Source organism: Ciconia boyciana, chromosome 18 (genome assembly GCF_034638445.1).
Source record: "Ciconia boyciana chromosome 18, ASM3463844v1, whole genome shotgun sequence".
Taxonomy (NCBI): Eukaryota; Metazoa; Chordata; class Aves; order Ciconiiformes; family Ciconiidae; genus Ciconia; species Ciconia boyciana.
In genome coordinates, this window is record NC_132951.1 from 2039713 (window position 1) to 2065088 (window position 25376).

Sequence of the window (25376 nt, forward strand, 5' to 3'; positions counted from 1 at the left end):
GATGTTACTAAAATTGTACTACAAACTGATGGTACTTTTTTCTCCTAACTTGTCCTCATATTTTAAATGTCTTGCTGGATTTTGCTTATCTAGCATAGTCTTCAGTTTGGAATGGATATTGTATTTCATTCAGACCTGCATAGGTCTCTCTCAAGACCTGGAGAATTGACCATTATGAATAATGAAAATACTATATTTCCAAATTAATTATTTTGAAATAAAGAGTAATTGTGTATTCATAGGAAGATAACATATTCAAGGTTTTAGTTGAGCCATGAATTCGTTTAGTTCTTCCAATATGTTCTTCTCATGTCAGCTAAAAACTAAAATCTTTTTGACCTAATTTCACAGATATGCAAAATCTGTCATTTGTACAGAGTTTCCAGAGAATCTGGATGCTAATAACTCCTTAGGATTAAAAAAAAAAAAAAAATCAGGGAAGAAAGGACTGACGCGTAATGTCCCTCAATATAGAATTGGATGTGACTGCTAAAAGCAGTTTTCATGCTGGATAAAAAAAAGAGAAAGGGCGGGGAAAAAAAAAGAAAAAAGTGTAAACCTCCACAGAAGATATCAGTGTCTTGTCTCTCAAATCCTTCTTTGAATTTCCTCTGTTGATGTCAGTTGCTGTTGGGAAGAGGAGGTTTTTACAAGAGGGGATTACCTCCCCAATACGTTAATAATCTGAAAGTCACTAGACTTACTCACTTCTTTCATATGTTCTGGTTACATGAAAGACTAATCAAACTGTAAAATTCCTTACTAGCATTTCTTATATATTTCTTTCATGGAATTATATTGGCTAGTATTGTTCATGCAATAGTATTTCAAATATATTCATTGTTTTTCTTTTGAATTCTCAACAGTTGCATGGACATAACTTCACTTTCTACCTATTACAATTTTCTTTATACCCCCCAAGAATATCTTCCTCTTGTCAAAAGAAGCTTGTCTCTCTGAAATTCTGTGCCATTTCTGTGCACTTGGAATAAAAGTCACAAAGAAGGGAAAGAAGAGGGGAAAGAAAAGCCTAATACAACCCAACAACCAAAAAAAAAAAGTGCTATATAGCTATTTTCTGCCCTGAAATGTGTTCTACATTTTTAATAAGATCCCAGATTGTCTGTAGCAGTGGCCATCTTTATTATTACTGTTACTTTACAAGGAGTGAATGCCTTTGCTTCTGTTGCACATGTGCACATTTACTACCTTTAATGGCTTGTTTAAATTAAATAACACAGTGCACTTAAATTCTGGGAGTCTTATTATCTCATTGAGATGCTGCCGCTCTTTTTGTATTGTGACAGAAACCCCTTGGTCAAATTGTATCTGTCTCTTTTTATCCCATTTTTACCAGTAGATAATGTTGCGATGAAAGATCCTCCGGACTTATTGGACAGGCAGAAATGCCTGGAGGCCTTGGCGTCTCTGCGGCACGCCAAATGGTTTCAGGTTGGCTATTTGTTCTTACCTTGTTGTTATTGTAGCCTTACGAGGTTTAATTTGAGACAGTTTTAATTTTAATGCCTCTTTAATTTCTGACTAGTCCCTAATAGAGCAAAGGTCTAGAATTCCGAATTCAGTGCTGTACTGTACAAGGGCAAACGTGACAGGTAGACAGCCAGCTGGTCTAGAGTTGTCATGAGGCTACGAAAGCAATCTTGACATTTTGCTTCCTTTTTTATATGTCTCTCTAAATAGAAGTATTTTACTTTTATGTAATTGTTTTTATTTTGCATGAAGCTGATTAAGTATTAAGTAACGATAATTAAAAAATGTATCCCAGGACTCTGTGCATTTAAAAAGAAAAGCAAAATTGAAGGCCAGGTTTCTGCAGGTGTACTGGAATCATTTTGTTTGTTTTAGGCCAGGGCAAATGGACTAAAATCATGTGTAATTGTCCTTCGTATTCTGCGGGATTTGTGCAACAGAGTCCCCACATGGGCACCATTGAAAGGATGGGTAAGTACAGAAAGAGTTGAAGTCCACAAGGTCAGGTCTCAGATCTCTTGAGGATTGTAGCAGTGTCCGGATTGGAGAAAACTGTGCATTGTAGGAAACTCCTCCTTAAACCCTCCTTCCCTTTACTCCCTGCTGTTACCTGTGTAGAAAAGCGCTTGTAGGAGGGAAAGGGAACGCAAGTATTTGTTCAGCCTGTAAGACGTACAGATACCACGGAAAGAGACGTAATGTTGTGGGCCTTGCACATCCTCAGGGATTTGCAGTGGAATCCTACTTGTTGCCTCCAAGTTTAGCTTTTCAAAAATATCCTGCTACCATGACAGTGCTGCTCTTACCAGAGGATACCATTTCACGTTAGCAGGTTTGGGGAGGGCCAAGTGCTCTGCATAGCCAGAGAGGAACACTTTGTAGGTCAGCGGAGGCAGTGTTTGCTCTCATGTAGAACTGGTGACCCTTTGAGAGGAGAATATTCAGATGACTCGGCTTTAGAAGGCTTCTCCTTTTAGACTTCCTGAGCAGTTAATGGAGAGCAGTTGGTTTCCTCAAAAGGTGACTCAGAGCAGGGAACAAATACACGGGCCATGAGCAGTCCTCTGGGATGGATGTCTCTGTCAGTTAGGCCTGTAGTGGATTAAAAATGAAGTAAGCTGATGTGAATATTCTTCCCCTCTACCCCTCCATATTTAACTGCAGTTACAGTTACCCTTGTGTCCATACTAATCGTAATTTAATGTCTTCTAGCCACTCGAGCTTATATGTGAAAAATCTATAGGTACTTGTAATAGACCTTTGGGCGCTGGGGAAGCATTGCGACGAGTGATGGAGTGTTTGGCATCTGGAATTCTGCTTCCCGGTAAGGGGCCAAATTAACTTCAGGAACACAAAAGGTTGATCAGACAGCCTTAATGTGTTGCTGTTGCTGTATGATTAGATGAAAAATGCCTGCCTTGAATTCCTAACCTGCAGTGGAGCTAAATGAATGGTTTCTTGTTTAAAATTAAAAGAAAATTTAAAAAAGGAGGTTGCATGGTTGTAACGGTTTGAATGAGTACTTCCAATGCAGTAGAAGTTAATGGGGAATGTTAGGTTTGTTTATAAATTAACCCCTATCTCATTAAGGGGTTGCAAACAAATAAATAGCCTTAATGACCATCTGTGTTCTATAGATTCATCAAAATCTACATATCTATCCAAATTACTTGGTTTTTTTTAAATCTACTGCTTTTAGTTCACGCTATTACACATGAGCAGTGTTAACCCTGATACGTTCTGTGGCCATCACTGCAAGGGAGTAAAATCTTGGGGTTAGCTTGCTTTGTCTGATGTTTGAATCCCTTACTGGAAAAGGTGCGCTTCCCACTCTGCTGAAGACTGAGACTAGCTGTTGCAATATCCATCAGTCCCCATTTTCATGTTGCTTCTCATTTACTCTCAATAATCTGCTTTGCCTCTTTCCCTCCTAGGAGGCCCTGGTCTGCATGACCCCTGTGAACGAGAGCCAACAGATGCTTTGTCTTATATGACAGTTCAGCAAAAAGAAGCCATTACGCACAGTGCTCAGGTAGAAAACTCGAACGTCTGAGGAGCTAGATACTACAACAGTGAAGATTTCAGCTCATGAATACAATTTATTCTCTGCCAGGATAGCTTATTTTAATGGCAGTCCTGACAGTTCTTCCGGTGCACTACCCTGGAAAGATTAAATGATAGTTCATGACTGCAAGAGTTAAATGTGTATAAAATCTAATCCTTACAAAAGGCAGTCTAAGGTCTGTGCACCACTTGCATCCCACCTCAAGTGCTTCTGGCACAGAGCCCTTGAGCAGGCTCCCTGTCAATGTGCCCTGCACTTCGTATTATAGAAATTAATGAGTTTTAAATTTTTAGACATTGGCATTTTCTACAGCTGTCACAGAAGATAGCTGTAGAAGCTGTCTTCTCATAGAAGAAGTGGTTTTGTGTCTACAAACTTATTTAGAAACTTAGACAACCGAGGTAAAGTAGTGCTGTGATGTAACTTACATTTCTACTGTCACCTTATAGCATGCCCTCAGATTATCAGCCTTTGGTCAGATCTATAAGGTTTTGGAAATGGATCCCCTCCCATCGAATAAGTCATTTCAGAAATATTCCTGGTCAGTAACTGACAAAGAAGGTAGGTATTGTTTGCTCCAAAAATCACTAATTGGGCAGTAAACTAGGGGTTAATTTAGAATGGGTGAAATTCCTGAATTATATGCTGTGAATGCAAGGTAAAGGCTTTTCTTTGTTGTTAAATGTGTGCAGTTTGTTGTTTGTTTGGTTGGTTTTGGGGTTTTTTTTAAAATGTTTCATTGTTAGGAGAAAATCTGGAAGTTCTGTTCTCTAGAAGTACAAACAGAGGAGCAGCAGTACAGCTAGAATATAGCCGATGATTTTCTTTAAGCACAAAATCCTTTGGGGTCTGAAGAGTAAAAGTAGTGTTTATGATTCTTATGCTGGGGAAGGAGAGACTGTAGACTGGTCAAAAAGCAGATAATGAGTGTCCGTAATAAGAATTACTCAAGAATTCTTCCTAGAAAACAATATACATCTAATAAAAATAAATTTCCGTGTATATTTTTTGTAAAAACAATACTACTAGAGTTCTTGCCTTAGACTAACTGTAAAACACAACACTGCAGAATTACACTACTTATATCACACCTGGTATTGGAAATGGACATCTTGCATGGCGTGCTACAGCGAGTAATAAGCTAATATTTGCTTATGCGTAGTAATAAGATAGCTTTGACTGATGGTTGCGTACTTTTCACTATAAACATGCAAGGAACAGTAAGGGACTAATCAGACTCCTGCTGTGGAATTTTGTTTTTTAATAGCATATCCATATTACAAGGAAATTTATACCCTAGGTACAGGCTCATCTGCTCTTAAGAGACCACTGGAAGATAATGTTGGGGATGATAAAGATCCAAATAAAAAGATGAAGCGTAATCTGAGGAAAAGTAAGTGCAACATTTCTCCATTCTGTTTTCAAAGATCGATTGTACAGTGGGAGCTGGTTTAAAAGCTTCTCTGTGTTGATATGGACAACAGGAAGAAGTCTTTGGAGCAAAAAATGTTGTTTATCACTCCACGTTCAGAATGTCAAACACATCTCTTACTGTGCATCTGAATTTCCCCTGACATGTTTTACTAACTGAATGATTTGCATTTTAAATGGGATTACCCATCAAGTTACAGTAGAATTTAAGTTGCCCATGCAGCTGAGGTATTTTATTGATATGTCCCTGTACTGTGGGGTTTGTTTTTTTTTTTTTCAAAATACTGCAGTGACTTTGCTGCGTGAAGATTTGCTGTTTTGCATTCTTCCTCTTTTTCAGCTAGACGTTGGTCTTTCAAGACCTCCCACAAGAAAAATAAAATGCTTAATCTGCAAAACATTGACATTGCATATATGCACAGACGAGAAGTCTCTTGGCATCACTGGGATCCAGTCAGTTCTGGGGGCTATTTTCATTGTGCTACTTTGGTGCCAGTTCTGGATCTGGTTCCTCACTACCTACAAATGTTGTCACTCCTTTTATAGCAGCCCGGAATAATATAGCTAGCTGCAAAAGAATTGTGTTAACAATATTTAAAAAATGGGTAATTATAGTTGTTACCCAAAAGTAGAATGGCTTATTACAGACTTAACAGCGTTATGGCTATCCTCAACCTCTGAGAGGCTGAGGGGTTGTTTTGCTCCTTTATACAGACAGAAGGCACTGAAATGCAAACTGTTTCATTTTTCTCTTCATCTTGTTTTGTTCATTTTCCCTTCCCCCTCCCCTTTCTACTATCTTGTACTAGTACTAGATAGTAAAGCAATAGATCTCATGAATGCTCTGATGAGGCTGAACCAAATCAGGCCAGGGCTTCAGTATAAGCTGCTGTCACAGTCTGGTCCAGTCCATGCCCCAGTCTTCACAATGTCTGTAGATGTTGATGGTACGACATATGAAGCATCAGGACCTTCTAAGAAAACAGCCAAGCTCCATGTGGCAGTGAAGGTAAGGCAGCCTGAAGTAATCTGCTAACCCCAGATCTTGGAACATAGAGTATGAAATATGGTTAGAACTAGTAATATGCAACCTCAAAATTAAAAAAATTTGGATGAAGCTGAGCTACTACCTATGTAGTCTAAGCACAGCTGGGCATGGTTCAAAAAGCATCACTAGTTTTATACTAGCAGTGGGGAGGGAGAACTTCCCAGGGCTCTGCAGGTGTTTACCTCAATCAATTCAATCTGAATGCGGTGTTTAAGTTCTGGACTGGAGGGGTTCAGTTTTGTTCTGTTCTACTCCTTCCTCCTCTTGGTTTGAAAACCGCATGTCGGTGGCTCCTCTTTCTCCCCTTTCCTCTCTGTGTCCATTCCTGGGTTGTGAGCTCCTGGAAACATGGAGTTGTTTCCCATCTCCAGTGTCTGAAGAGTACCTTTGTGCACTGGGATAAACAGTGTACAGGAACAATTGGTTTCCAGTCAATTTTTCAGTAAGAGACTAGTATCATTCAGGTACTACTCAACCTACTGTTGCTTCTTGTAGGTGCTGTACATGGCAGAGCTTAGGTCTGTAAAGCAGGGATAGACTGGAACACGTAACATGAACGTTCTTGTTGTATTGCATGAGGACAGTCCAAACTGCTAAAGCAGACCGAGCCTGCTGGGTTTCTGGGAAGAAATAAAAGTTTCCTACAGACAGTTCATGTGAAACAGAACCTCTTTTAATAGAACTGCACTTCTGATAGGAACAAGCCCATCTGTCATTCTGTGCTTCATTTTGTTTTGAACAAGAATTTCCTTTTCAGAAGCTTCATCTGGCAACTTTCTCTGCTTTCCTTTGATTTCAGTTTTGAAAATCCCATTGTCCCATGTGCTTTCAAGTTCAAAGTGTCCAGAAGTATCTGAGGGAATGTCTTGTTCCTCCAGGAAAAGTAGCTCTCTGCATGTGTGTCCCTCCCCCTCCCTGCAGTTGTTTTAACAAAAAGGAAACTTGCCCTGAAAAGCTGTGACTTCTCTGCCCTTGAACCTCTCTGCGTCAGCCAGAGCTGTGCTGGTGCCTACCCAGCTCTGTTTTCTCTAAATTTACACATATACAAATCCTGGGCTACACTTCAAAACATCCATGATTCAAGCCAAGAGGAAATGGGTGGTGTGGTAGAGACTAGCTTTTTTTTTTTCTTCTTTTTTTTTTCCTAGCAGATCCGGGGCCTGCTTTCCCAGACTTGTAAGAGGGAATAATGTGACCATTTCAGTTTCTAGATCTGACCTTTTTAAAATTTAGAAGCTCTGAAAATGCAGCCAAATGTACCACGACTGTATGGGAGCTGAGCCTGGAGTTACTCATGCAGTTCTTAATTCAGTGTTGGAACATAGTGATTTTTGCAAACTTTGTTCTTGGGACTAAATTTTCAGTGGAGCTTCAAGTTCTTTTCAGGTTCTTTTGGGCCTGTGTCTGGTACCTCCGTACAACTAGGTTAGGTAGCTGGTTAAAGGAGAGGCTGGCCTTGCTGGTGGAGGATGTTTTTGAAGGAAGTGAATAGTACCTTGATCAGTCAAATTTCATTTGCTGTACAGCTGCTGGTTGTAAGCAGCATGGAGAAAGCTTGGAAGTTGTGACGTGGCTCACCAAGAGGCAGGCTTACTGCAGACAGTTTGTTCCTCTGCTAGCCGGGTGTTCCTTCACCTCACATCTTGATACAGGAATTTGCTCCCTGTACACCTGCTTTGGAAGCATCTACCCTCTGGTGTTCCTGAAAGATGCAAGCAAGGGAGGTGGTATCCATCGTCTAGCTTCAGGGACATGTTTTGTGTACCACTTGGGTACCTACTGGCTGTCACCTGCGGTGTCCTAGGAAACTCCAGAAGTACCATCTTGTAGAAGTACAGTGCTTTAATTCTCATCAGACTGTTTGTTTGCCCTACAGTCAATCTCTTCATCTGTCCATATACACAGAGAGAGGGGGAAAATGGTGTGCAAAACAATCTCCTTTATCATACTGTTAAGCAATGTCATGCAGTGAATACACTTCTGAATTTTAATCTACTATTTCACAAGGAATTCTCGAGATGATGAATGACGCTCATGAGTAATTGCTATCTTTGAGACTAAAATTCTGTTTGTGTTGATTCCACTTCTGGAAACCTGGAACTATTTTCCCCATTGTGTTTTTCTCCATTTCAACACAGAAGAAAATGTATTTCTAAGCAATCTGCCTTTATTAAGTGTATGGTGGACATTCTTTTGCGTTGTGGTCAGCTTTGTATTTGTTTCTGTACTGCCACCTATTTTACAGTTCATTTCATGTGGCTTTGTTGTAGGTTTTACAAGCGATGGGGTATCCAACTGGTTTTGATGCGGATGTGGAGTGTATGAGTTCTGATGAAAAATCAGATACTGAAGGTAAAAATGAAACAATGTCTTCAATCTCAAGCAATAATACTGGAAATTCCACAGCTGACACCTCCGCTACCCTAGAGGTGAGTATCGCATTAAAAAGTACAAGTGATGGAGAGGTGTGGGTTTTGGTTTTTGTGTTTTTTTTCTTTTCTCCCAGAAGAGGATGGCGTTTTAGTTAGGGTGGTGGATGAGGAATTAAGAGAGAGTTTCCAGTCTCGGATCTGCCATAGGCTTTGTGTCACTGTGGACAAATAACTGATCTTTGTGCCTCCTTTCCTCAAGTTTAAGGTGGGGTAGCCATCTTGTCCTCATAAGACCATGAACTCTTTGAGACAGGTGTTGTCTCTTCTACTTAGCTTACATATGGCCTTGTGATTGGGACAGCTCCGTCTTGTTTGGTGCCTTTGGGCTTTAGTAATGCAAATTTCACAATAGTGGGTTTGTCAAAAAGGTGTACTTACATAGACAGTATTTTAAACTGATACACATGAAGACCAATGAAAATATGAAAATTCATTAGGAGATGTTAAGAAATGTAAAACCTAATACCTCTATGCATATTGAATGGACTAGAAAATGCTGCATTGAAAATGCTCCAGTTTCAATATAATGTACTTTAACTTTGGCACTTGTAGCTGAAGTCAGGTGCTATAAGGAGCATACTGTGCTTGTTTTCTCACTGAAGTTGTGGGAAATAAGAGTATTCCTCAAAGGACAAAATTCCAGTAACTTTAGTAACTTTGGCTGAATGTCCCCAGGAATCAAGCTGTGACAGATCTGTAGTACATTAATTAGGTATTTTCTTGAAGTATTTCTGGTATTTGTTTCTTTTCACTATTGATAAACCAGGAGATTTTAAACTCATGCTTAGATGTCATCCCTTTCACCCTTCTCTTCCTGGTTTCCTTGACCACTGTTTGTAATTGCCACCAGGGATTTTGGAGAAGCGTCCTGTGTAAAGACTGAGTAACAGCTTTAATTTGTATCTTTGTTTGACTGCCTGATAGCTCTGTGGCAAGCTCTCTGGAGGCTGTACTGATAAACCACTGTAGATCCCTGCTTGCTTTTTCGTTATAATGCTTTTTTCCAGAACTATGGGTGGTTTGTGTTGTAAATATAAGTAATTGTTCTGTTCTTCAAATACTTACCAAGGTGTTAAAACATGAATTTCTTCAGTTGGAAGCCACTTAATTTCCAGACAGTGTGTAATCACGGGCAACTCAATTCACACATATACTTAGTCCACTGAGACATTTCCAGGGAAAGGAAATGGGGGTATTTTATACTCAACAAACTGACCTGTTAATTTTCCTTTAAAATTTATTATATTTTATCACAGAAGTGGGTAATATTTTAAGATGACCAAGATATTTCCCAAGCTACATGACTTTGGGTTTCCATGTTGACACTTTTGAGACACTTTACTTTCAAAGGGCAGGTCCTGGTACTAGGACTCCCGATCTTTATCCAAAATAAGAAGTTGCTTTGGAAAACATTGTTTTGATCCCTTAATCATCTTTTTCTTCATTAGTGAGCAGTTGTTTGTATCTGTAGCTGAGCACACTCTAATGCAGGCTGGTATGCTGGGGCACCGAGATCTCAGCTTTACCTTCCTTGCTTTCCGAACAGTTACAGATATTTCTGGTGAAACATGTGACCTGGGATACAAGACTTCTTCAGTCAGAGCTCAGTAGCGCCAGGACGTAATTAGATTGAGCAGCAGAGATGTGTGCAAGGTTGGGAAGGCTAATCTCTCCTTTCAGTGATAAAGGATTTCAAGGAATTTGACACCATGGCCTTAGCTTCAGCTTTGGATACCTTCAGGGTTGAAATTCCAAGTGCAGCTGGTATAGCGTTCAGTTTGTGTAGACACCAGACCAGGCTACAAGGACGGTAGCTCTCACCAACAGAAATAAAGAGGGTGTGACTTCTTTTACAGTATTGTTTGTCCCCCTGCCATTCTTTAGGGAAGAGACTTTCTGTCTGCTGTTCTAGTGCAGCATGATGTTATACTGAAGCCAAGGCAGTGTCATCTTTGATACAGGTCCATTCCTGGGAAGCCTGCTGAGATCTATGTGTTGGGAAGAACAAGCTGTTGCAGAGGCTTGACACAGTGATAATGCTGGCATTCTCTACATGGCTGGCTGTGTGGCACTGTAAGCCACAATGCTGTAGATGTTTGTCTGCCTTTTGAAGAGAGAAAGGCTGTAACGCAACACCATAAATGTCTCTCTAGGTAAGAACTCAGGGTCCTATACTCACAGCAAGTGGCAAAAACCCGGTGATGGAGCTCAATGAAAAAAGAAGAGGTCTGAAGTATGAGCTCATCTCTGAAACAGGTGGAAGCCATGACAAGCGCTTTGTGATGGAGGTGAGTGAAGCAGAGTTACAGAGTTGGTAGGTGGTTTTAATAACAGTGCTTCAGTCTTTGGAGTTGCTTGCTGCTAAAGATCAGATTTTTTTTGTATTTTGCTTTTTGCGGTGCACATGTGTGGTGGTGATGTTTTCAGGTTTTTGTACCTCTTACTGCTGCTGTGATGATTAGACTGGAGAAAGGAATGTCTATACTTTAGGAAAATACCATGAGAATTAAAACTGGATTCTGACAGCCCCAAACTACATTGTGTCTTGACATGAGGAGGAGGAGAGAAGTAGAAGGTCCACAGCTTGACAAAAATACCCGATTTGCAAATTTTGCAAACATACCTGGTAACCCCACGTCGGTGACCCGATTTGAATCTCCTACTGCCAGCTTACCAGGGGTATTTGGAATGACTGTAGCTGAGGGTAAACTCATTTGATATCTTCATCTACTTGTGCTATCTCTGAAGGAGCACTGGGTTCTAAAGTGGTATGAGGTAGCATCCCAGTTAAACAGTGTATGTATAGTGTAGGCAAAGTTGTTGGTATATAAGGCATTGCTAAAGATGAGGGGAGCCTCAAATGATTCCTAAAACCCGTTTCCTAGCAATATCATTCATGTGTTGAGAAGCTCAAGCATGTTGGCTGAGTTCAGTATCAAATAGATATACTGGTCCTCTTTGAATTGCACTTGTAGTTTCCACATTCCTAATATCTGCGATACAATGGTTCACAGGATCACTTAGGTATTCTTTATCAGCTTCATAATCTAGAAGCAATAGAAATTTGTCACATAAAGCACTGAGGATTTTTTTTTTTTTTACTATTGAAGTTCTTTATGGATGGCACATCATGATGAGTGGGTGCAGCATGGTATTCCCAAGGATGAATACTAGGCATAAACTCATGTCTCAATTTCCAGGTAGAAGTAGATGGGCAGAAGTTCAGAGGTGCAGGCCCAAATAAGAAAGTAGCAAAAGCAAGTGCTGCATTAGCAGCACTTGAAAAACTGTTTTCTGGGCCTAATGCAGCAAACAACAAGAAAAAGAAGATTCTTCCTCAGGTAAGAATTTTTATTTGCTTTTTGGACCGCTCTGTTATCACAGCTCTGGGTTGTTTTTTGATACAGGAACTTCTACAGGAAGCAACTGATTTCAGTCTTTTGTTTTATGCACACGTGTAAGGTTTCTATTTTCATTCTTCTATAATAATTATTGTAGTACAACAATATAATCTGATAGTTGGGACCATATTGTGGGAAGTATAGTAGACAAGGAGGCACAAAGAAAGAGAGGTGCTGATTAGCTGGAGGAGATACAGTAAGGTCAGTGGTGCAACCAGTGATGATGTGGAAGTCTCTTGTGTTTCAGGCCAGAGCCATAGTGTGCTCCTTCATCATGTAAGATGCATAGACTTAGGGGATAAGTCATTTATAGCCAGGTAAAGGCCTTAACCCAAGATTCTGGAGTAAGCTGAGCTTTCTGCACCTTTTTTGCACCTTCTCAACTTTTCAGATGAGCCATTTTGTGTGGTGAGGAAGACTTGTATAATAAAAAGCTTGGTCTTGTCCATTAGGTTTAATGGCCACAATGATCTCTTAAATCTATTAAGAAAAAGGTTGAACAGAGCAGAAACTAATCAACAGTGTTCTTCCTCCAGAGGACTGCAGACTGCAGAGGACTAGGTCCCGAGGATTACAATTTGTGTCTCTTTTGTGCAAATAGATTAGAATTAGGGTTTTCTCATTTCACACCTGGAGCAGAATGTATCATAAAATACACTTACAAAAGATAACAGTCAACTCTTATTTTTGTTTCTGTTCTGTAATAAATAAGTCCTCTCCATTTCACTAAGGCCTCTGGTTAGGAGTATTTCAGTTTCCATTACTGTGTTGAAAGTCTAGTAAATGAGAACACCACCACCTCACAGAAAAATGTTCCACATACAGTTAAGGTATAAAAATGACCTCTGATTCAGGCACTTCCTAAATTCTGATTTTTCTTTTGTTGTTGTTGTTGATGTGTTCTTTTTTCAGTAGGTCAGTGATGGTGATAATTGCCAAACTTGTCTTTGAAATACCTGGATTTGCATGATTTTATTGTTTTCAGCAGGCAGTCGGGGCATCTAGCACAGCAAAGCTGTGCTCTGATGCACTGAGCAACACCAGCTTCTCTAACCTCCTTGCCGTTCTTTCGCTTGTAGGTGGTGACAATGGGAAAAGGAAGGTGGCATTCTAGGAAAGTTAGTTAGGTCAGAGCAGTCCAGTGTTGTCATGAGGTGGTGGTTTGTCTTTGGGCTGAAATCCTGGCCCTGCTGAAGTTATGTGGGTTCAGAATGGTAGGAGAGAAGCAAAGACGGTGTTGTACATCGAGGAGAGGAAGCTTGTAAGGAAGTGGGAAAGACAGCAGCGAGGCACAGCAGCAAGAAAGGGTCAGAACCCACCAGTGTTTGTTCATGCCCATGCGACCAAAACTGAGGTAAATAACGCAGAGTCTGACCACACCACCTGCCAGATCTGAGTGATGTGAATGTGCTCCTGGACTCGGTGTGCGCTGCAGTCAGTGACCTGGCAGGGGACTTGCTTGGTTTCTGTCAGTCAAATTCTTTAGGACAGTACTTCTCCAGTCTGTATTCCGCCTTTAACAAGACTGGCGCATCAAACATGTTTAAAGAGATTTTTTAAAGGTGGTGATTGAATGTAGATGCCCTTGTATTTCCAGCAATGCTTTCACTTTCTGAATTGCTATTTTTTATTACTCTGGGCAGACTAAAGGGGTTGTCAATACAGCTGTTTCTGCAGCAGTCCAGGCTGTTCGAGGCAGAGGACGAGGTGCTTTAACACGAGGGGCATTTGTTGGGGCAGCTGCTGCTACTGGATACATAACGCCAGGTAAGGCATGACACTAATAGTTTAAATTTTGTCTGCTGGGGTGTTCTTTTCTGTGTGTGTCAGTCACCTACGCAAGTGATTTCTTCAGCTTTAATCATCTTGAGATGAAGCAGAAGGGAGAATTCATGGGGCTTTAAATAAATCAAAGAGCTGAAAAACTGGCAGTACCTGTCCTTTATGAGCGTACAACTTGAAGCTCGGCATGCACAGAACACACAGTTATGGGTATAATGGCTTTCCTGGCTTTATTATTTTATTATATGTCATCTTCATAGTTCACTGCCATGGCACAATTCCCAAACTGTCTTCCTAGCTAAGAACCTCCTGGATCACGTGCCCTTTAGCATTAGGAGTGGCTTTCCCAGAAAACCCTTGTGGAGATGAAGTTGGCAGGCTCAGGAGTCACTGTGCTCCCAGAAACCACCTGCATGAATCACACACATGAGCACAGCATCCATTAGTAGCTTCTGTGGTGGCCAAAAAAAACAAAAATAAAATAATTTCCGTTCAGACTCTGGCTGATGTTAATTCATCATCCCTGCTGCATTGTTCTGATTAGCAGAAACATCTTTTGAAATCCAGGGGCCTTCTGGTTCACATTTATCCTTGGTGTTCACTGTACAGAGTAGGTGAGTTACTAGTCAGGGTATCTCATTGCCGATTCCTTAGGGCAGGTTTGCAACTATCAGAAGCAAAACTATTCCCGCTTGAAGAGCTGAAGTGCTCAGCTGCTCCTGGCTGGTGCAAAATAGCGTCGGATTTTTTGTTGTGTTGTGTTGTTTTTAATACAACAGGCACATAGAGTATAAGCTGTTAAAATGTAAACGCAAGAAAATGTTAATGAAATGTTCCCCTTCTCATTCCCCTTTTCAAAGTGCATTGCTCTTTGTGACTCTGACACCATGTCTGAGGCTTGCAGGTGACATGTGAAGGGAATCTAGACATTGGTTTTTCTTGGAATAAGAACCACAAATTTGTAAGAATGAGATGCTGGAGATTCCTTAGTCAAAGCAAATCCAGTAGCTTCCAAGAAATAAAATTTATATTCCTCATGCTCAGGTTTTCAGATTGCAGCACGAGTTCTAATTACACCCTTCAGCAGTTCACACGTGCTAATAGCATAGCCCTGTTTTTTGGTAACTTGCTTCCTGGCACAGTCGACAGCATGTCGTCTTCATTGTTCCTGTATGTTGATGTAATTATAAATATTAAAAACCAGTAATTCATTTTTAATGGCTGTTAACATTGTTTTTGGAACTGTCTTTCTGCCCGAGGAGTCATTTATGAGACACTTTAACCTGCCAGGGACATTCTTCTTGCCAGCATGGAATTACTCCAGAAATAGGTTTACTTTCCCAGTTGCTCTAGTTGTTAAGCTTTTATTGGCCTTGGCCTTCATTTCTCTTCATTCCCTATTCTTCTCAGAAATCCCTTGCTTTTTGTGACGGACACAAGCTATCCCACCAGAAAAAAAACCTGTAAAGCCTTCATGAACTGAGATGTAGTAACCAAGATTGGTGTGACCACTGTTGCTTATTGTCTCACTCGAGTCATGCTTAGCTCTTTGGAAAAAAAGATACTGTTCTCTGTTTGCCTCCAGGTGTTCAGATGTCTTTTGTGAAACTTTGTCTGTTAGAAATGGCAGAGAAAGCAGAATTCACGGGAGCTTTACTGACGGTGATGTGGTATCTGCCTCAGGCATCCAGCATTCCCCTTTATAATGGAAGTTGAGGAAAATGACTGTTAGACTGTATTTGTATTTTAGGAAGAACATAAGCAAATAGGGGATGTCTGGATCATGCCAACTCCATGCTCTGACAATACAGACTTGAGGGCTTCAGCTGAAAGAAAATGCTCAGGAAATGAAATACGGAATGTAACTCTTTGATGCTAAGGCTTAAGAAAGTCATTGGGTAGCTTGTTCTTCAAGCCACCATGTAGAAGGATTTCAGTGTTTTCAGCAAGATTTATATGTATTAGTGTGAGTTTGTTTTTTCTGCGGTCCTGCTTCATGTACCCGAAAGGGTCCCTCCCTGTGTGTTGGTGTGCAAACACCAATTGTCTTCAGATACCGTAGGAAATGAAACCCATCCCTTATCTGTTTATGTTGCAGGCTATGGAGCACCATATGGGTACAGTACAGCTGCACCAGCTTACGGTATGTATAGCCCAATAATTAACAAATTAGAAATTATACAGAAACTGTTGTGGCAGTCCAAATGTGGCAGTCCAAGGAGAAATTCAAAGAGATTAAAGCTCTTAAACCATGACAACAACAACACTTTTATGCCATAACCTTGTGGTTCTTTTTTGGTTGGAGTAGCTTTTTTGCCTATGCTTTGCCTGATTTGTGGAAGGACTGCTTGTTCTAATTGCCTGTTCCCTTTCATACTGAAACTGAGTTGAAGTAGTTTTCTTACTTTTTACAGCCAATCTGTGCTCCATTCAAAGACTACCGAAGGGCCTACTTCAGCACCTCTGACCAATATTTATCTAAATGGCGTTACAATAACATTGGCACAATGTTTGTCCCCAAGCGTAAGTGGCTTGTGGACAAAGCTCCCTTAATGCTGTCAACTCTCTGAGTGTGCATATACACCCACCCCCACCCGCCCCCACAGGCTAAAACACAGCTGCTTGGGACAAGCAGAACGGTTTCTGTGTAGCTGATACCGTTAGCAATCAGACTGCAAGGAAGCTAGGACATGGTAATTTGCCACAATGCTTTTTACTAAGAAACATAGTGATATTAGGCTGGCAAAGCACTGGTTTTGTGAAGATTGTAAAATAAACTAATAATCAGAGAGCTACGATGGAAGGGTTTTTCTTAACTCAGCTTCTCCCTACCCACTGGCTTTTTTACGCTAGACTAACAACGCATACCTCTAACCGGCCCTTTTGGTTACTTTGAATGAGGTTTATGTGGCAATGGGAGCAAAGCACTTTGGAGTCAGTGATATGTCCTGGCACACAAAAAGCAAGCCCACCAGAACCAGTCCCACTGTCCTCTCCTGTCACAGGGACTGGGTGAAAGCCTGCTACTCAAATGACAAGTGGAGTACGTTTCAAGGCCTGCGGTTTTTCATATGGGAAACTAAGCCTGCAATTTGTTGTTAATTTTCTAGCTTTTGTAGCATTTTCAATACTTGTTCCTCTCAAATTTGTATAGCTTGGGCAATACCAACTCCCCCGATAGCATTATAAAAGTTAAAAATATTTTGAAATGTTGATTTCATTACTTTCTTTTAGAGGTATGAGCTATAAACAGTGGAGGAATGCTGCTGCTTTATTGGAAGTGTTCACTTTGCTTGACTAAGACCAGCTGGCCCTATTCCACCCTCCTGCAGCGGAAGGGGAAGGAGAACGGGCCCATGGGCTGCACTTATACTGTGGCATTCTCCCTTCAAAATTAAAGCAAACCACTCTAGTTTTGGAACTTGTGCCTGACTGACTGGCCAAGTGCTCTGACAGAACGGCAGCCGACAGCAGTGCTGCCCACTGAGTGCGCTCTGTGTGTTGTCTTTTGTGTTGTATTACACAAGGAACAGCTACATGTTTTCTCAAGGAAAAATGAAGTTTAGTTTAGGGCTTACTTCATGGTCATGGATTTTTAACAAATCCCTTTGGTTCATTCCAAGCAATAGTCACGGACTGTAACCGAGATGAGTGGTATCTGCATGTATTTTTACAAGCAGGGACACATGGTGACGTAAGAGGAATCCTTTCCCTGCTGAAGAAAAGAATACAATTGTTACCGACTTTCCTTGCAGCTTTTCTTGCTTTTTTCATTCCTTTCTTCTGTTGTGTGATTTTTCTCATGATGCCTATTTTGGGAGCTGGATTTTAATCACTTAGCTGTGTATATGTGACATATCACTGACTTCAAAGCATTGTGGAATTGAATGCCCCCATTTTTCACATAAAGAGTTTCTGTTTTTAATGTCTTATGATTGTGATGCAAAGTACTGGGATAATGCTTTTTGGCTGTAAGGTAAACATGTCTCTTTGCCTTTGTAAGCTGTTGCATGTTGGGAAACTTCACTTTGATCATCTGGTGCTCTGGAATACCTGCTGTTGCTGCTTTGTGATTTCTAAATGGATACATAGGTTAAATACTAGAATTTAAATAGGAAAGATTAAAAAAACAAACAAACATTTAATTGTGCAGAAGTTTGTGAGGCCACAAGAACTCTGTAATAATCATGAAATCAGGCAGATATTAATCTTTCCAGATTTGCCACTTCAATAGAGGAGAGGAAATGCAGAATAATGAAGCAGATGCAGAATTTACTGTAGGTGCTTGATTTTTGGCTGACCTACCTGGATGCTTATCAAAACTGCTGAACAGTTTCCCTGTGAGTTCTCTTAAGCACAGCAGTGCCTGCCTAGAATATCTGCAATCGTAACTGGCCTGTGAAATCAACTCAGAACATAGAACCAAGATAATAGTAGAGATTAATTATCATAAAGATTATGAAGTAGAGCTTCAAGTCCAAATACACACTCTGCTTTTGAGAATATTGCTTACCAAATTTTAATTTTGCTTACTTATTTTTACCAAATACCAGGACCAAAATAACAGCAAACTTTAAGCTAACCATCTGTTTGAAATAGTGCAAAGTGTTGAAGTGTTACTGTTGATGGGACTCTGCACCCTAAAATCACATTGATTGACTGATCTGGAAAAGGTTAATGAGAACACTACTGTAAGCTCGTATCTGACTTTCTTGGATCACTGAACTTATTTGGAGTCCTCTCCCTTTCTTCTCTCTGTAGGTTTACCCAAGAGAATGGTTCTGTTACCAGTTATGAAATTCCCAACTTATCCTGTTCCCCACTACTCATTCTTTTAGCAAATGGCAGAAGCTAATTCCTATTGATTGAACAACACAGTACAGTTACAGAATGTTAGAAGAAAAAAAGCCTTTTTATCCTGTTTTCTTTGAACACATACTTGAGCAAAGTCATTTGTAAAGAAACATCTTTTTCCTACTTTTTGATTTTAACAAAATGCAAATTTAGTTCTCTAAAACTTGAAAAAAAATGTTCTGTGAAATGTTACCTCATTTTCAAATAACTTATACCAGCCTTCTGTTATAGGGAAGAACTAGAAGCTTAAATCTTACGTTTTAAATGAAGTATCCGATTATGTAAAATTAAATTTGTGAAGGATGTATAGAATATAAAACACTGATCACAAATAAACTGTTTTGTTGTAACACAAGAGTACTGCCTGTTTCCTAATGCAGTCACACAGATTCAGTTAATGACCTGTACTTGTTGTAGGGTTATTAAACGCAGGGCATAGTTCTTTAAAAAATAAAAATTAAAATTAAAAAAAAAAAAAAACCAAAACCTCACACAATAGAAACTTTACAGTTAACATTTAACTTTGTAAATATTATGGTGTGTAATAAACTTAGTAAAATATGGGTTAAAATATTGTTTTATCTTATTTTTTATAGTTAAGCATCAGTACCTGAGTTTCCTTATAATCTTTAAGATCAGCATACTGTAACTGTGATTTTGGACACAGTCTTAATTATCCAAGAAGGCTTTTCACTTGTACACAAGCTACTGAAAAACAGACAAAACAAAGGGAATTAATCTTAGGCTGTCTCTCTGTATTAGGTTGCATTCTGTGAAACAGGTATTAAACGAAGAAAGTTCCCACAGGACTCTCGTTATGTAATTACAGGGATACACAGTCAAGTCCGTATTGCCCAGAGAAAGGACGACAATTATGTTACAATCAGGTTCTTTAGAGCTCAAAAGCTGCTTGTTTTCCTTTCTTTTCTGTTTTTACGAAAGAAAAAAAAAAGAAAAAAAAAGAAAAAAATAAATTGCACTTGTTCTTGTGGCCTTCTTCACTTTTAAGATTGTCTGCCCACCCTTGATTTTCCATCCACCATTTCTACAGAAAGCATTTTAGTTGTCAATCGTATATTAAAACAAAGGGTTCTCCTTTTCCCCCTGGCATTTATAAGAATCTAAAGCAGCAACAAGGTCCCCATGAAAACTTGCTATTTAATTGTCCCAGTTCTTGTTGAGTGCTGCTGTGAAAAGTGACACACTTCAGCCATAGGCCAGTACTTTTCTAAGAGTTGGTGCTCAAACAGAAAGAATCTTCTTTCTGCTAAGGAGTGTGCGCACCTGTCTGAAATTCCAGGACAGGCCCCAGCTCCACGCTCTCTCCACGCATTGTAGACTTCTGCGTAAAAACTGCTGTGGGCTCTAACGCGGGATTCGAGTAGTCTTTATTAAGGTATCACCCTACAAAAGCAGCAGCATTGTTGGCTGCACTTCTCTACTCAGACCTCACCCATTGCTTTTCAGTAGGTTTGCTTTAGCTCATGCTCTTTTAAAGATTGCCTTTATACACTGTTCTCCAACAGACTCTACTGCTGAGGCAGGGGGAGCTGTATATATGAAGAGGGTGTAAGAACGGTGCTTAAAGCAATGTAAAGTTCCTCCTCCCCTATGCCCCCCGTTATAGGGAAGGAAATATTAGAAAAGCTTAATAAGGGGTGGCTTATATAACAAGCTGCTTTTCTTGGAATTAACTGCAGCTGTTATTCTTAAGCGAAGTATTTGTGCTTAGGAATGTGTTTATATCTTAAATGGGTTTTCTTCTGCCGTAGTTCTCGCTTTCGTTTGGTGTTGGTGGTACTTTAATAAATAATGTCAATCTATTGACAAGTAGTGGTGAGCCTGCTGTTGTCATCCATGCCTTAGTGTTGAGATACAGAGCAGGGTCTTGGGGATGTAGTAAAATTGAGCATTGCTCATAAATCACCGATACATTTTGCTGGCCTATGGATGAAAGGAAGCCATCACGGAGCAGAAAAAGCATGGCTGATAAGAGCCCATTTTTGTTAATCAAATATTCATTAAAGGAATCTTTCCTCTGCACACGTTTCCCCCTTCCCCCCTTCTCTTTTGGAGTTCCCCTGATTGGCAACTGTTTGTAGTTTCTTTTTTTTTTAATCCCCAGCTTTGTAAAATTTCAAACAAAATATTCTCTGAACCAATTCTATACGATGAACATTCGTAAGCCAAATAACTTGTTCTTATTTCAAAAACAAGGAGGGCGCTATGCTCTTTTCCAACATGATGGCAGTCATTTCAGATGATTTATAGAAGTCATTTTTTATTTTTTTGTCATTTGTTGGGAGTTACTAACCACATTGTAAACTTGCCCCCTTGCTGCATATTTTACATTTCTCTGCTTTACTGAAAATATGAATGAGCTGTCAGTTCTTTGTTCAGAAAGTGGTAACCTTGGAAGTGTTAGATGTTTCAATACCTTCAAAGAATTAAACGTGCCCATTTTACAATGAAAATTCCACTTGCAGCTGAAAGAGCAGAGAAATTTAAATGGAGCTTTAGCTTCAGCCAGTCACTCTGAAATTAACATGAAGTTTTTGCTTCTCTGCTCTTTTCCCACTGTAGGTGGTTTTTTCATTGACAGTCCCTATTGCCAGCCTCTCAGCATCGCACCTTTTATTATTCACTTGGGCCCTCAAGATTTCTTCTCTGACTTCTAGAACCATCAGGTTGTGTGGCTCGAAATGGCATTTTGTACATGTCTTAAAAGCAAGAACAAACGTGGCTCGTTTTGAGGTTTCTCAACTTCAGACATGGAATTTGAGCTTTTTTCCTTTTTTTTTTTTAAAGTTTTTCTCACTTCTTGAACTTTGTTCCATTTAATGAAAAGCAATACTTACTCCAAGCCACAGTCCTTTCTTTGGGTACCTAGCAATAGATGTGTATATACTTCTGGTTATTTCTTGACACTAGAAGGGAAAGACTGGTGTGTTGGGGGGGGGGAACCAAACACCAAAACAAGAAACAAAACCTAGCGGAGTGCCTGCTTTAAGCAGTGACTCCTGCATTTACTTTCACTGTTTAAGTATTTCAGAATTTTAATACTATGACTGTATTTGCATGTTTCCTCTCAAAATTGCTACAAGACTTGCAATGGTCACTCTTGAAGCAGTAGTGCTTTGTACCATTGTACATGTCAGCAGACATGAAATGTAGCAAAAAGGCAGGAGAAAAAAATAGAATATATATTTTTTCCAAAATCTAACTAAATGATATATTCTCTCTCTCTCTCTCTGTCTCTTCCCCACATCATTAATATGAGGCACAAAAGGGTAGGCCTGAACTTGACTTTCAAATGGATTGCTTTTGTGTCTCTTAAATCATCACCAAATGACAGGAAAGCATAGTATTTGGTAAACATCCAGTTCAAAAAACTGCTGCTCTAAATTCGCTGGGTTTTTTTCCTCCTAAATATTTGTATGTTGATATTTTGAGATTGTGAATCAGCAATCAGCAATAACTGAAAGGTGAATGTTTTTTTAAATGGTATTGGAACATCTATATGTTGCAGTTTAAGACTTTTAAGCAGTTTTCAGCAGGTTAATACCACTTTATTCTCATTCTCTCCGGACCTTCATAGCCATATGCACTTGTATAAAATAAGCAGAAATGTAGTGACTGTAAGCTGAGATCGTGATATAAAAGGTAAGAGATTTTATTTTCAGCTTAAAGAATATTTTTATTGCTTTTTTTCTAAAAATCTCGTATACCTGTGACAATCTTGTATATGGCACGTTTTTATTATGTCTTGTTTAACTAAATGTTTAAACAGGTAATACATAGGTCTGAATTCCACCTTTGTATTTTTCAAGGCCATTTCAAATACTCCAGTTTCAGTTGAAAAAGAAAGTGTTACTTAACAGTTTTAAGAAATTGTTTGGTTTTATCAACAGACTGTTCTCCTTCAAGTATTTTTCTCTTGTGTAGCATAAAAAGCTGTATTGATAGTGCTGTGTCAGGCACTGCATTCCTTGCATACCTGTGGAAAACCCTTGGGTAGGTACCAAAGCCATGGCCTGCACTGAAAGCCCATAGCATGGTTATAGGTACGGGGAATAAAAATGAGAAGTGGAATGCGTGATATTATCTAACTAATACAGAGAGAAATTATTTCCCTGAACTATTAAAGCTAAACTACAAATGAAGAATTAAAGACTTCGATGATATTACAGTTCTGATATTACAGATATCTGCAGAGATCAAATTACATTAGGCCAAATTAATTCATGAAGCAGCCAGGTTTGCTTTCCTCTTGTGGGTACAGTGGGAGGAGAGGAAGGCAGGCAGGCAGTGATTTAACTCTGCATTAATAATTTGCTTAGCTGTGGTTTTCTGAAGCTAGAAAGTAGGATACAGCCATCCATAAATAATTCTTTTCAGTTCTGTAGTAAATGTTTTTAACAAATATTTTACTTGGATTAAAATGCTTTTGGATTATGACCTATATGGTGCACATGGTATGTGTAGTTTTAAAATATTAGGGTTTTTTTAATTTGCCTTTATATAACCTTGCGTTATGCAAAGTTGCATAGTACAGTACTGCACAATTGCAGTACTTGCAGTACTTGAAGTTGCTGGAAACAACTTTTTATATAAAAATGGTGGTAAAAAAAAAAAAAGGGAGGGAGTTGATGATGATGTATTAGCATTTTAGGGTCTCAGTTCAGAGATGAAAGCATAAAAACCCCCTGACTAATCACAGTTTATACCGATGTAAAACAGGAAAACACTTGCTATGGAATATGTAGTAGTATATCAGGCCCAAAGCTTGTTGTTTTGCATCAAAATATAACAGCAAAAATAAACTATATTTCATTTCAATATTGAAACCATCAAATTCAGTAAATAACTGCATGTGTAGGTTATCCATGACTCAGGATGTCTGGATAGAATTCATAGGCTGATATAGAAAAATAGCTGTTAAATATTGTTAGCTTTGCTACTGTTGGCAGAAACCTGATCTTGCAAGTGGCCTATATATGTGCCCCTGGGGAAATGAACTTAAGGAACTGTACCAGTGACTTGCCCATGAAAGCACATAACCATTTGATTACATTTGCAGGTGCAATTGATGAGCCATCAGAATGTCCCTCCCATTTGGTGGTGCAGATTTTCATCTGCTGTTATCTTCAAGGTGCAAACCTGGGGCTTGGTCTGAAGCTCACTTAAAATTCAATTCAGTCTTTCAGCCTGTCAGGCTAAGCAGTCCTGATAGTGGAGCAGCAGGCTGCTCTGCTTCCTTCGGAAGACAGTATTTTATATGCGTCAAGGCAATGTTAAGGTGCATTATAATGAACTTCTCTTGAGTATTCCTCTCCTAGGCTTAACTGATGTCAGTCTGACAAGCACTGTCCAGTTCAAGGACTGATTAATAAAATGTCTTGCTGACTCTTATTTGATCTGTTTCTTTGTGGACTGTACTTGGCAGCTTAATCCATTTGTACTGGTTTCCATCAGAACTGCTCTGACTGTGAATTTCCGTATTTTTCTGTCATTGCCCTTTTAACTCTTACAGTCCTAAGCATTCCACTCTTCTGCTTTTTTAAAATTCTCGCTTTGTTGGCACTTCTCTCTTTCACTGAAAAGATACTAAATTTCTCTAATACATTTTTGTTCATAATGCAAGTACTTAGGTCTGAAATTTGTCCCCTTGCCTTTGCTGCACCCCTTCTCAGTAGGACAGACACCATTGCCTGACATGCAAAATACACAGTGTACTTAAGACTCCTAAATCCTGGTTTTGGCAGCCACTCGGAATCAGTGATAAAATCTTAAGGTGGAAGATTGCCTAGGAACCTGTCTCATTGGCAGCGGAACTTGAGCAAAACATTCCCGTGTATCGAAGTGTCACGGATGTAGGCTCCTGAAGGGTGTAATATATTGGCATTTGAAAGAGCAGTTAAATTCTAAGAGTAGGTTTTAACCTAACTGAAATAACAGGCTATTATCTGATGAGTAGTTTGGGTAACATCTGCTTGATCAATGTTGCTACAAGCACAGTTTTGCTAAGGCAGAACTAGAAGCTCTGGTCTTTTGCGTAATACTTGCATGTTTCCTTTTAAAAGCCTCCTCACAGGAGCATGGTCTAAAATGCCTTTTCTGTGAGATTAGAGGTCTATTTTATGGCTACTGAGCTTTGTACCTCTGGATATACCCAACAGACAAATATGTAAACCTGGTTCCATATGCTTTGTCCATGTGCAGCTGCTAGTATCATTGTCTATTTTGTAGTACCTTTTCAGTGAAGCAGAAATGTTATTTTGTAGTTGGAATTTCTGGTTCATGGAAGAGAATTTTGAAAAAGTTCCTTTCGAATAGTACATATATAAATAGGATACCAGGGAAAGTCTGTGCCTGTACACTACCCACCTTAACTCTAGTTTTAGCTAACCAGATGACAGCGTGTATTTTGGGAGATGGTGTCTGGCACTTAAAGGACTAAAAGAAGCCAGAGCTTTACAATAAAGAATGGACCTGTTTAATGTATTATCTGTATCGGAGGTGGATGGCATTACCATTGACTTTGGAAGAACAGTTATGAGCTTCAGTGGCATGCTCAGTTAACATTGAAGAAAGTGAGGCTATTTACAGAATGGGGATAAAATACAGACTGTTGCAATGTTACAAAAGCATTTGTTTGCCTTTAGCCACTCTTGCATACAAACCCATAATCAGGCAGGTACTTGCTTTCCCTTTTTACCAGTTTGGGTTTCATGGGACCCAAATGTATCTATAACCAGCCTGCTGCACTGTCCTACTGCTGTCTGCAGTGCCTGTGCAGCACAGCCATTCTCTCTGGCCCATCTCCTCTTCAGAGAACTTAATCCCAGTTGACTTCTTACACAGTTGTAGCA

General features: G+C 39.6%; 1 protein-coding gene and 1 long non-coding RNA gene across 16 annotated transcripts in view; one reads left to right on the forward strand and one right to left on the reverse strand.

Moving 5' to 3' along the window:
• STRBP (spermatid perinuclear RNA binding protein) overlaps positions 1-25376 on the forward strand; it is an 86638-nt gene that overhangs the window by 41636 nt on the left and 19626 nt on the right. For 5 of the 15 annotated variants that reach the window (XM_072882856.1, XM_072882853.1, XM_072882855.1 and 2 more), the window contains 12 exons: positions 1358-1452; positions 1867-1962; positions 2704-2815; positions 3426-3523; positions 4006-4117; positions 4857-4949; positions 5797-5996; positions 8306-8464; positions 10621-10755; positions 11668-11808; positions 13512-13635; positions 15749-16015. In XM_072882856.1, coding sequence (XP_072738957.1) covers positions 1358-1452; positions 1867-1962; positions 2704-2815; positions 3426-3523; positions 4006-4117; positions 4857-4949; positions 5797-5996; positions 8306-8464; positions 10621-10755; positions 11668-11808; positions 13512-13635; positions 15749-15930 — 1547 coding nt within the window. In that variant the 3' untranslated portion in view covers positions 15931-16015. The other 10 variants (XM_072882866.1, XM_072882858.1, XM_072882862.1 and 7 more) reach the window with 10 other exon arrangements.
• LOC140661162 (uncharacterized) overlaps positions 1773-25376 on the reverse strand; it is a 31679-nt gene continuing 8075 nt past the window's right edge. Inside the window, exon 4 of the long non-coding RNA XR_012045636.1 lies at positions 1773-2583. This is a non-coding gene — a long non-coding RNA (uncharacterized lncRNA). The remainder of the gene's footprint in view (positions 2584-25376) is intronic.